A 12,637-nucleotide genomic window follows, 5' to 3' on the forward strand; every position below is an offset into this window, starting at 1 on the left:
TTCCTTCTCAGCCAATAAATGAATAATTAATTTCATCAAATTATTGATTTAAGAAAAAATACTAATCTGACGTGTGAAAATGTCTTCCTTTGAGAAACTATATTGTTATAATTACCCAATTAAAACCCTACCTCATATGAAAAAGAGGCCACACCATTGATTTTTTTTTTTTTTTTAAGCAGAGAAGTATAGCTTTATTACTTTGCCAGGCAAAGGGGGACACAGCAGGCTTCTGCCTTGAAACACTGTCCCACAGGCCATTGATTTTTTTTTTAATTTACTTATTTATTGGCTGCATTTGGTCTCCATTGCTATGTGCAGCTTTCTCTAGCTGTGGAGAGTGGAGGCTCCTCTTTGCTGTGTTGCACAGGCACCGACTCTAGGCCCGCAGGCTTCAGTAGTTGTGGCACACGGGCTTAGTAGTTGTGGAGCATGGGCTTAATTGCTCCAAGACATGAGGGATCTTCCCAGACCACGGATCAAACCCATGTGGCCTGCATTGGCAGGCGGATTCTTAACCACTGTGCCACCTAGGAAGTCCCCAGGCCATTGATTTTTAACAATCCACTGCTGGTCATGCTGAAAGGCTTTGATCTGTGTTGCTGTATAAGAACTACTTTTTACTATCAGGTAAGTAAATCAAACATTTCTTTCATAAACAAATACCTTTTTAAAAATTATTTACTCATAAATATCCTGTGGTTTAGGAATTCCCTCACGGTCCAGTGGTTACAATACCGCCCTTTCACTATCAGGGGAGGTTTGATTCCTGGGGGTGGAACTAAGATTCCAGAAGCCTTGAGGCGCAGCAAAAAAAAAAAAAGAAAGAAAAAAAAAAGTTGACAGTTACTGGCTCACGAAAAAGTGTGAAAAAAGGCAATTCCCCACTGAAAACGAGATACACTAATACGTATCTTTTAATGGTATTATTGATGTTTGCTTCCATTAAGACCAAGAATATAAAATTGTAATAAATTCTGGTTTTGGTATAAATATTTAAATTTAAAATAATGTAAGTTTTAATACAGCAGTTTTTCAGTATTTTTTCAACTACGAGGGTGAGTCAAAAATTACCCTCACTCCAATCATATTAAAACTTCTGTAAATTCTACAGCCAGAGTGCGGATAATTTTTGACCCTTGTACTTTAACATGGTAAGGAAAATCACAACTCCCTGGCGGGCCAGTGGTTCCGATTCCACACCTCCACTACAGGGGGCTTGGGTTCCACCCCTAGTAGGGAAACTGAGTCCCCCTGAAACAGGGAAAGCCAAAAAAAAAAAAACCCAACAACATAGTAAGGAAAACTGAGAGGGAAGAAACTGAAGAGATGGGGAGGGGCAGGGCAATTCACCTCTAGGTCTATTAACCAGTAGAAGTATGTAATAGTTCAGTCACTAGGAGGCAAACAGATAAGATCGGAATTAAGATATCTATCAACAGGCCCTCATCTTGCCACTTCGTCACCAAAACAGAGCCTTTAACTCAGAAAGTGGCGATACCTGAGACCAAGCTGCATTCCTGGTTGAGAAGGGGAAATTCCCAGCAGGGGGTCCTTGCCCTCTGCTTTCCTTCAGGATTTCGCTCTCGTTCTGGAAGGCTGGGGCGAGGGGAAAGGAATGTGGATACGTCCCCCGCGAGAACGGGGACAACAGACCACCATCAGAACCCGCTCTCCCAGGGTCCCACGCCGCGCGAACGCGCGAGGGTAGCACGTGGCGGAAACGCTGCGCATGCGGAGAAGGCGGTGGCTCCCTCCCCCTCCCCCCCGCACGCGACGGGGCGTACCGCGCATGCGCCCGGATCTGGGGACACGCCCTCTTATTTTCCTGCGGGCAGGTGAGCGGCGGCCTCGCTTTCGCGACCTCTCGCCCCGCCTCCTGCTTGGCTCGCCCCCGAGGCGTTGCCATGGGGACCCAGCGGCCACAGCCGGCCTGTGGCGCCGCCGCCTGCCTGGTCGCTTCTGCGGACCAGGCGGCGGCGACGGCGGGAGCTCATGGAGCTTTCGATTAACAGCGTGGACAAGACCAGGAAGCGGTCGGGCCTGGGCCGTTGCAAGCATTTCTTTTGGCTGGGCGTCGCCTTCGACACGGTGGGCGCGACCATGCTGTTCACCGGGGTCTTCGCCGATCTGCTCTTCTACGACCTGTTGCTCTACCTGGGTTCCATCATCATCTTCCTCAGCCTCCTCTGGTGGGTTTTCTGGTACAGCGGTAACATCGAACTCTCTTCTGAAGAGCCCTTGAGCAGGCCGTACCACCTGCCCTCCGCCACCACGCTGGAAGTCCTGAGCCAGACCATCAGCAACCGCTTCTCTTTCTCCATGGGCAGCGTTTCCAGCACTTTTATGCGGATGCGGCGGCGGCGGCACCGCAGGAGGTTCCTGCAAGGGAGTGCTCTGGATATGACCGTCACGGGCCAGGTCGAGAACCAGCTAGACCAGGACAAAGACGGGATGGAAGGTGCCAAGGAGAGCGGCGACGCTCAGGGCTTTGGCAGCGAGGATCTCCCCAAACCCGAAGCTGTCAAAAGTTTAGAGGGAGTTTACCCCCTGGGCCCTGATGCCGGTCCCCTAGGCCCAGAGGCTAGTCTCCCAAGGTTTGTTAAGGGACCGTCGACCCATCTGGTGCTGCCGTTCACTCCATCTCCTCTGGACCAGCCTCTAACTCCAGCCATCCTGGCTTCTAAGAGCCTGCCCATAGTCCCCATGGCCTCTGCTAGCCAGCCTCCACCAATTCTGACTTCTAAGAGCCAGCCTGTAGTTTCCTTGGCCTCTACGAGCCAGCCCCCTGCAGTTTCTCTTGCCTCTGTGAGCCAGCCTGCTGTCCCGTTGGCCTTTACTAGCCAGCCTCTACCTATTCTGACTTCTAAGAGCCAGCCTATAGCTTTCTTGGCCTCTACTAGCCAGCCTCTACCTATTCTGACTTCTAAGAGCCAGCCTGTAGCTTCCTTGGCCTCTACTAGCCAGCCTCCACCTATTCGGATTTCTGAGAGCCAGCCTGTAGCTTCCTTGGCCTCTACTAGCCAGCCTCCACCTATTCTGGCTTCTAAGAGCCAGCCTATAGTTTCCTTGGCCTCTATGGGCCAGCCCCCTGCAGTTTCTCTTGCCTCTGTGAGCCAGCCTGCTGTCCCGTTGGCCTCTACTAGCCAGCCTCTACCTATTCTGACTTCTGAGAGCCAGCCTGTAGCTTCCTCGGCCTCTACTAGCCAGCCTCTACCTATTCTGACTTCTAAGAGCCAGCCTGTAGCTTCCTTGGCCTCTACTAGCCAGCCTCTACCTATTCGGATTTCTGAGAGCCAGCCTGTAGCTTCCTTGGCCGCTACTAGCCAGCCTCCACCTATTCTGGCTTCTAAGAGCCAGCCTATAGTTTCCTTGGCCTCTATGAGCCAGCCCCCTGCAGTTTCTCTTGCCTCTGTGAGCCAGCCTGCTGCCCCTTTGGCCTCTACTAGCCAGCCTCTACCTCTTCGGACTTCTAAGAGCCAGCCTGCTGCCCCCTTGGCCTCCATGAGCCAGCCCCCTGCAGTCACTCTTGCTTCTACGGGCCAGTCTGCTGTCCCTTTGACTTCTACTACTCAGCCTTCAGTCCTCTTTGCCTCTAAGAGCCTGCCTGCTGTCTGTTTGTCCTCTACCAGTCAGCCTCTGACCATCCTTACCTCTCAGAGCCACCCCCTGGTACCTGTGGCCTCTCAGAGCCACTTCCTGGTATCTGTGGCCTCTGACAGCCACCCCCTGGTGCCTGTGGCCTCTCAGAGCCACCTCTTCATGACTGTGGCCTCTCAGAGCCACCTCCTGGTGCCTTTGGCTTCACAAAGCCAGCTCCAGAATCTTTCTCAGGCCTGTCAAACTCAGCCACCACTTCTTGAGGCTTCGCAGTCCCAGGGTCTGGCCACCCAGGTCTCTCTACTCCAGCTTCTGCCCACCCAGTCTTTTCCAACCCAACCTGTGGACCTTCAGGTGGTCCAGGCTATCCAGGATTTTCAGGCCATGTATCACACCCAGCAGGCCTCCCAGAGCAGCTCTTTGGTTCAGAGGATTGGACCAAGTCAGTCTCCATCTGCCCAGGAGTTTTACAAAGAGCCAGTTGCTTTTGAGAGCCCACCACCAGCGGGCCAGGATCTAAGTCAGAACCCCCCTGACATCGCATCCCTGCTCCCTGAGTCCCCAGCTCCAGCTGCTCAAGCCCAGCAGTCAGTGCCCCCTGGAAGGGCACCCACCCCTGTCCCGCAGAGGAGGAGTCACTCTCTCTAGCACAGAACCAGGCCCCAGCCTTCCGAGTGGCCCTCAGGCCTCTGCCAAGTAAGTACCTTTGGAGGAATACCTCTAGTATTCCTTAACTGTTTCCGGATCCATGTTCTGGTGGTTTCCTCAACCCCCTCTGTTCAAAAACATTAAATTACTGGAGGTGAAGTGGCCTTTTCCTTTAGGGATTAGATCATTTGAGCTTTGGTAGATTTTTGAAATTTAGTGCCCTGAGTGGATGAGTTGCTGTTAAGGTTTTATGGTCTACCAGCCTGATGATATTTTATTTGGACTTTGTAAGGAGAGGGTGTTAATTACCTTCCCTCAGGGGCTCTAAGGTTGGGGGGAGGTTCCACAGTGTTTCTGAAACAAGATGATTTTAGGTGGTACAGGGACACAGCACAAATAGCAATGAGCCTTCCATTGGGAAAGTTATTCCCTTTTCAATTATTTTTCAATCCTTCTGATTATATAAAGGAGAATGTCCTTAGTTTGGGGTTAGCGATCTCTAAAACCTCTGTAACACTTTGGAGGCAACACCTGCACCCAGCTAGGATTTAGCACCATTTGTGTTAACAAAGTTATTTCAGTGGCTAACTTCTATCCACGCCCAGTATTACTGGTTTTTGTATATATTGATACAATAGTGGTGGTTGCTTTTTGAAATCCACTTACTTAAGTAAAAAATACTTTACATGAATCAACGTAAAGGTAAAAATTAATTGTAGAGTGAAACTTGTAAAGATTCTGAGATTTGGAAAACATCTGGTTATTTGTACTAAATCATATGCGCTTTCTAAATCACAAGACCCTTTATGCTGACCTATTGGATGAACTCCGTGGTTAAGGCTGTTGAGGAGGAAGTTCACTTAACTCCCAACTCCTTGTCAGTTCCAAGGGTAGAAAAGATCACGTGAAGGTGTAGCGGGATTTTATAGAGTGAAGCAAGACACTGAGGCTTTATGCAGGAAGCAGCTTTTATTTGTGCCCACACAGGCTGGGGGAGCGGGGCAGTTTCTTCTATACCTTTTGTTAAGCTCCTACACATTAGGCTTTTTTTGTCTCCCAAATAAGGTAAGGAGGAAGGTAGCATGTGATTTGATTGGATACTCTTTCATGGCCTCTGGGCCATTTTTAGAGTTTCAAGGGCTCCATAGTAACAGAGGTAGGCAGGAAACATGCAAGAGGAGTTGTCCAGTAAGCAGGCACATATAGATGACAACTGGGCCCAGCTACATTTCTCTCTGGTTGAGTTATGGCCTCTGGGTCCTTAAGCTCCTAGAGTTCCCACCACAAAGGTCAAAATTGGTGACCTGCTTCTCAGTGGGTTAAGTGCTGAGTGTCAGTATCCTGGTCTTTCTCTCTAATCCTGTTTGATAAGTTACTTGGGGGGCGGGGAGGAAGAGTATGGGGCAGACCAATACTTTGAAATTATGTTAATGCTGTTTATTTAAATGCTACCAACATATTCAAGAAAGTGTTCATCCTTATTTCATATTGGTTGGTGTCATTTCCAGCATGAGATACAACTGAATATTCGGTGGAAGTCAAACTCTTAATTTTCTTACAGTTTTCTCCAATTTGCCGTTAAGAGAATCGCAACACTCTCTAGGTGTATACACACATATATTTTCTATAGATATACATAGAGGCAAAGCGTTTTAGCTCTTTTGATTTTGTACAGTTTGGACACATGGATTCTAAAATGAGATACATTCAGTGATTTATGTTTGTCTTCTTAAATTTTTTTAAAGAGCAAAACACTAACAAACTAATAATTCCAGAAGTTAAGAATTTAGTATTATCGAAAAAGATCATTTTTTATCATTAATTTTTTCAAGTAATTCATATAATCGAAATAATTCACCATGTAATTTTTGAAGGAGCACTTACTAAGTGCCAGGAATAATGGTAAACATAAAAGGATGTTTCATATAAACATGAAAGAATGCAGACCTTGCCAGCAGAAAGCTTATCAGCCACGTTCTCTAACTCCAAAGAGGAGAAAATTTTAGACAAGGAAGGAGAAGGGACAGGCTGGTGTCTACCTGATTATTTTTAGTGGAAGGATTATTTTTGACAGGAAGAGCCATGTAGTGCCTTTCAATTAATTAATTCATTGACCCGGCATTTATTGAATTTCTAGCAAGTGTGGGGCATACCATTAGGCTTTGGGGATTCAGAGATAAGGGACCCCTGCCCTCCAAGTGCTCACTGTTTATCAAGGGCAACAGATCTAGGAATAACTAACACAGCTTGCTGTAACACGAGTCTACTCACCGTCTTCCTGAATATACAGGTGTGGGCTGGGTGAGGGATTTTTGAGTTGGATCCTAAGTAGGTGCCCATTGGTTGAAGAAGATAGGAAGAACATTCCATGCATGGGGGTAAATCATCAGCAGAAAGACTCAGAGGTTTAACAGTCCCTGGCTTGCTGGGGACACAGTTGGGAAAAGATAATCTGATGCTGTAGTCAGCAGTGCTTGGGGTTGGTGGTGAGGAAGTGGGAGACCTTTGCAGGCTTTTAGAGAAGGGTAATTGTGTTCATAATTCTACCTGTGGGCGCTGTCATAAAGTAATGGCAACAGGCCAACAATTAGAGAATAATTGCTAAATTTTCTCCCTGTTAGTCCTGATCTGCAAACAGCCCTCTTAGATGTTAGCAACAGTTTCTAATTAAAGTGTAGGCTCCATGGGTATTCATCCTGGAAAACACTGTCAGGTGTTTATTTACTTGTACATAACATTTTTTTGCTACAAAGATTGTTGCCAGGCCCTTTCCAGATTCTTGAGTAGCACTACCATAGAAATGAATAGCACTACCATAGAAATGAATATCATTTCCGCAAGACTCTTAGGCAAGCAAAGCTTTTTATTAAAACAAATAGCTTGTGCGCAAAGGAGAAGGTAGAAAAACAACACCAACAACAAAACAGAACAAAACAACACAAAACTTCCAGCTTCTGGAGTAGAAGGGGCGAGTTGCTTTTATAACAGAAGGGAGGGTTTGTCACATAGATCACCGATAATTTCCAGAAATCATCAAACTTCTTGGATCAGCAGTGGGTAGCTCCGCAGTGGCCGTCGGGAACAGGGAGTGCTTCTGTGAGAGGCAGAAGTGCATGAGCATTTTCTGCAAGAAAGCACAGGAACAGATAAGATTCAGATTTATAGTGCGCTTCTTTGTCTTGGGGCAACTAGGCATACCCCTTAGTGTAACAGAGATAAACTTATTCTTTTATTCCTTCGAGCCCAGTTTTTTGTCCCTGGGACTCAGACCCCCCGGCCTTTGTTCTTTAGCTTACATGGCCTGTTTTGCCCAAGGCCTTTACCCCGGTCCTTTTCCAAAATGGCTGTGCTGTTGTCTTCCTGTCTCAAGATGACACCAGGTAGAATGCCACCATTTTGATACATTTCTCTATATTGACGGTAGGATAAGTACTTATCTAAAATGGAGGTTGACAAATTGTTTTTCTATAAAGGCCCATGTGGTAAATATTATAGGCCCTGTGAGCCAAAAGGCAAAATCCAGGCTGCTTATATAACAAGAAAATAACTACTCCCTCCCACCCCTACCCCCACCCCCACCCCCCATCTGCTGGGGGGTGGGCTGTACAGCTGCTTTGACTCCAGTTGCATCAGCTGGAATCGTCCACCTGACCAAGAGCAACTAGCCCTAGGCAGAGGGAGACCGGCCTGGCCAGGCAGGTTTGCAGCCACCACGGTGTATTTCAGTCTGCCCCAGTGACCTGCAGGTCCGAGGGCATCATTCTCTGCTCTCAGAGAACCTGGCGGTTCCATCTTTGTCTGCTGGCCCGAGGAGAGCTGATTTGCCCAGCACCTGGCTCCCAGATTGAGATTCCACCATTGGATGCCTGCCATCGGCCGGTAGCAGAGTCTAGGGTGTGTAGGTGGTAACGTTCAGGCCCTGAGCAGACCGCTGACCAGACAGGCAGGCAGACACTGGGAGCTCTGGGGAGAGCCGGAGTGGAAACCGATGCCTGAGTGTGGTCCTGGCGGCCCACAGCCGTGCAGCAGCGCAGGGTGGGGAGGGGGCCGGCTGGCATCTAGTACGTGGAGGCCAGAGGTGCGGCCAGACACCCTGTAGTGCTCAGGCCAGCCCCTCCCAGCACAGAATCACCCCGCCCAAAACATCATCCCTGTGAGGTCGAGAAACCCTGACGCAGACGAATAAAAATTTGCACTATAGTTCCTGAGGTACTTAAAAAAACAAAAACAAAAACCCTTATTTTGATCCTCAGGTGACTCATTACTTCTTAAATAGTAATGGTATCTTCTCCACTAGACTGTGAGGCTCATTCCCCTTTGTTTTCTTCATCTTTGTGTTCCCATTTTGTATCATTCTGAATCCACACACGCATTTATTAATAATAACAGTTAGAGCCCGGGAGAAGGCCCGGAGGACGGCGGCCTCCTGGAGGCTAGGCTGTGACCCGCGGCTGCTGCCTTGCCTTCTGGGCTTGGGCGGTGGCCGAAGCTCAGGGCTGGTTAAGGGGGCTGCTGGGTGGGTGGTCTGTCGGCCGTGCAGCTGGTCGGAGATGGTTTCACAGCACACAGTGGCTGCGGGCTGATCCTGTTAAGATACTAATGCCGTCACTGTCCCCTGCAATGGAAGAAGGGAACATTGTGAAATGGCTGAAAAAGGAAGGTGAAGCTGTGAGTGCTGGAGATGCCTTATGTGAAATAGAGACTGACAAGGCTGTGGTTACCTTAGATGCAGGTGATGATGGCATCTTGGCCAAAATAGTGGTTACAGAAGGATCTAAAAATATACGGCTAGGTTCACTAATTGGTTTGCTAGTTGAAGAAGGAGAAGATTGGAAACATGTTGAAATTCCCAAAGATATAGGTCCTCCATCACCCGCTTCAAAACCATCAGTGCCTTGCCCCTCACCAGAACCACAGATTTCTACCCCTGTCATAAAGGAACACACACCGGGAAAACTGCAGTTCTGTTTAATTCCAGCTGCCCGCAATATTCTGGAAAAACACTCACTGGATGCTAACCGGGGAACAGCCACAGGTCCTCGGGGGATATTCACTAAAGAGGATGCTCTCAAACTGGTCCAGTTGAAACAGATGGGCAAGATCACAGAATCCAGAGCCACTCCAGCCCTGCCAACCACTCCCACGGCGCCTTTGCCCCCACAGCCCGCAGCTGCACCCTCCTATCCCCGGCCAGCAATCCCTCCAGTATCAACTCCTGGACAACCTAATGTAGCGGGTACATTCACTGAAATCCCTGCTAGCAATATTAGAAGAGTTATTGCCAAGAGGTTAACTGAATCTAAAAGTACTGTACCTCATGCATACGCTGCTACTGACTGTGACCTGGGAGCTGTTTCAAAAGTTAGGCAAAATCTGGTCAGAGATAACGTTAAAATATCAGTAAACGATTTTATCATCAAGGCAGCAGCTGTTACCCTTAAGCAAATGCCGAGTGTTAATGTAAGCTGGAATGGAGAAGGCCCAAAGCAGCTGCCCTTTATTGACATTTCAGTGGCTGTGGCAACAGATAAAGGTTTAATTACACCAATCCTAAAAGATGCTGCTGCTAAGGGTCTACAGGAGATTGCTGACTCTGTAAAGGCTCTGTCAAAGAAAGTGAGGGATGGGAAATTGTTACCTGAAGAATACCAAGGAGGATCTTTTAGTATTTCCACCTTGGGGATGTTTGGCATCGATGAATTTACTGCAGTGATCAACCCTCCTCAGGCCTGCATTTTGGCTGTTGGGAGATCCCGACCTGTGCTGAGGCTCACCCAGGATGAAGAGGGGAATGCCAGACTGCAGCAGCACCAGCTCATCACGGTCACAATGTCCAGTGACAGCCGAGCGGTAGATGATGAACTGGCTACCAGGTTTCTGCAACATTTTAAAGCAAACCTAGAGAATCCTACCTGACTTGCCTAATCCTCAAAGATAAGAAGTTGGTCTTTGGCTGGTTGTTACTGAGAAACATACACTATAGGAAAACAATTAGGTATTTAAGTGTGAAGTGGGTGAAATTTTTATTGATTTAAGGTGAAAGAGTCTGACCTAAGTTGTCTTCATTTTCAATTTGGGTTCAATGTTATGGAAGTAAATAACAAACTGTAACTAATAGAAGGAAAAGAACATTTGGTTAGTCAGATGCATTTTTAATTTAACCACTGGTGCTGTACAAAAGGGTTGTTAAACTAGATGTAAATTAAATTAGATGTTTGGCTCATTGGAGCATTGTAGAATATTTGAGGATGTATGATAAACTGTAAAATGAAAACATTTTAGAACTCTACCTTAATTGTTTTGAAATTAGAAGTGGTCTTCAAAGAGATGCCCATTAAAGTAGCAGTGGGACCTCACTTTTACAAGCACTGCTCTAGATATACTTGAACAATTTAATATGTACAGAAGTTTATTCTGGATACTAGTAAATAAATAAGAATCACTCTGTATTAGGGGTTGTGGCAACATTATTGAATTTTTTGTGTATATAAAGCCATATGTTTAGAATGGTTTCTGTTAGTCTTATTTTACACTTCTATGACACTGTGAACTAAAGAGTTAAAGAGAATCAAAGGTGAAGAAAGAGACCAAAAAGTTTTATTTATTTTGATAATAAGCTATAGTTAAAACACCTAAACCTTTAGAAATAAACTGCTCACCTTCATACTGAGTTGGAATATATTAAATTATGCTATTTCCTAAAAAAAAATAATAATAATAACAGCTAACATTTATTGGGTGTTCATAATACACTCCCCACTGTGCTCAGTAACTTACAGGCTTTATCTCATTCGTCACAACAATCAGAGATAAGACATCATTATTATCTCCACTTCAGGGAAGGGAGATTTGATAATGGAAGGTTATGTAATTCTTTCAATGTCACATAAATGGAGGCGCTGGAATTGATGTGTAATTGATGTATAGTTTGTTGTAAGGTGTGTGTTATAAGCTTTCCTTACCAGGGATAGTTACTAATGAGCCTTCTTCTTAAGCCTGTTAGTCATAACTTAAGCTGTAATACCCCAGATCAGCCTTTGGGCTGTTTCTCTATTTAAAGCTTTACTTCCTGAGAGAGAGTGAAAATCAACAACTCTTTAATTTTTTTGTTCCACACTATGTTTATGAATCTCATCTCAAATAAAATTGTCTTTTTCTTTCCAGAACTTGCCAATGTTCCTACAGATTTAAGTGCCAAGTTTATAAAAGCACAAATACTTACCTTAATCTCGTTTTGGAAACCTCCGTCTGGAGTCCTGACCTATCTCAGACCAGCGGACTTAACCAGACTGCCTCTGCCAAGTATACACTTCAGTGTTGGGGAGAATTTTCCAGTCTCAGATAATAAAGATATTTATTACCAGAATCTTAAGCCATAATAAACTATGTTATACCAAATGAACTTTGCTTTAAAATAAGTTGGTCTTTAAAATAGACTTCTCTTGTGAAAGCATTCCAGCATTATAAGTGGAAAATAATGTCTCACATATTCTGGGTGAAGATGTAAGTACAAATCCCACAGAAATGGACATTGAAAAATGTAGCTCCTTGTATTTAAGGATACTTTGTGACCTCATTAAGCTATCAGAAAGGTTAATACAATGTATTATAACATGTTATAGTTTATATTTATGTGTTCATTTAAGTAATATGAGATTCCCTTTTCCTCAAGGATTTAAAACCTGCTGATTTGATTGCATACATTAATGATAATCAAATAAAATTCATTTGGGACTGCTCTCCTCTTATGTTCTTTCTTTGTATCAGTGGATTGTTTATGCAAGAATGCTCTAATATAGGGATAGTCTCCTTTTGAAATTTCCAGTTATAGGCAAGAGTACATTTTTAGGTGGTACGGCACTTTAGATCAAAACTTCCAAAAAGTTAGCTGTTTTTATATTTCTTCCCCTTTTGTCTCATGTGCTTCAGTATTTCTATGTTTATAATTTTAAAAAATTAACTCAAGCTGGAAGATTTTATGCACTGCAGATACTTGGAAAAAGAATAATGGAAGGACATTATGCTAAGTGAAATTAGCCAGTTACAACAAGGCAAATACTGTATGAGTCCGCCTATATGAGATTTCTTATATCAGAGAATCAAATTCAAAGAGACAGAAAGTAGAATTGTGGTTGCCAGAGGCTGGGGAGAGTGGGGATTGGGGAATTGTTTAATGGATACAGAGTTTCAGATGAAAAGAATTCTGGAGATTGATTGTACAGCAATGTGAATGTACTTAACACAACTGAACTGTACATTTTAAAATGGTTAAGATGGGGCCTTCCCTGTTGGTGCAGTGGTTAAGAATCTGCCTGCCAGTGCAGGGGACACGGGTTCCATCTCTGGGCCAGGAAGATCCTACATGCCGCAGAGCAATTAAGCCCATGAG

General features: G+C 45.4%; 2 protein-coding genes across 2 annotated transcripts; both read left to right on the forward strand.

Moving 5' to 3' along the window:
• The first annotated feature begins 1,823 nt into the window (after positions 1–1,823).
• LOC130829279 (uncharacterized) lies at positions 1,824–11,981 on the forward strand. Its single transcript, XM_057695628.1, has 2 exons — positions 1,824–4,296; positions 11,413–11,981. Exon 1 carries the CDS (start codon positions 1,996–1,998, stop codon positions 4,246–4,248), a length of 2,253 nt encoding a protein of 750 aa, XP_057551611.1. The 5' UTR covers positions 1,824–1,995; the 3' UTR covers positions 4,249–4,296; positions 11,413–11,981.
• On the forward strand, positions 7,524–10,197 carry LOC130829280 (pyruvate dehydrogenase protein X component-like). Its single transcript, XM_057695629.1, has one exon. The coding sequence runs from the start codon at positions 8,848–8,850 to the stop codon at positions 10,162–10,164; it is 1,317 nt and encodes a 438-aa protein (XP_057551612.1). The 5' UTR covers positions 7,524–8,847; the 3' UTR covers positions 10,165–10,197.
• Positions 11,982–12,637: the final 656 nt, after the last annotated feature.

Source organism: Hippopotamus amphibius, chromosome 9 (genome assembly GCF_030028045.1).
Source record: "Hippopotamus amphibius kiboko isolate mHipAmp2 chromosome 9, mHipAmp2.hap2, whole genome shotgun sequence".
Lineage (NCBI taxonomy): Eukaryota > Metazoa > Chordata > Mammalia > Artiodactyla > Hippopotamidae > Hippopotamus > Hippopotamus amphibius.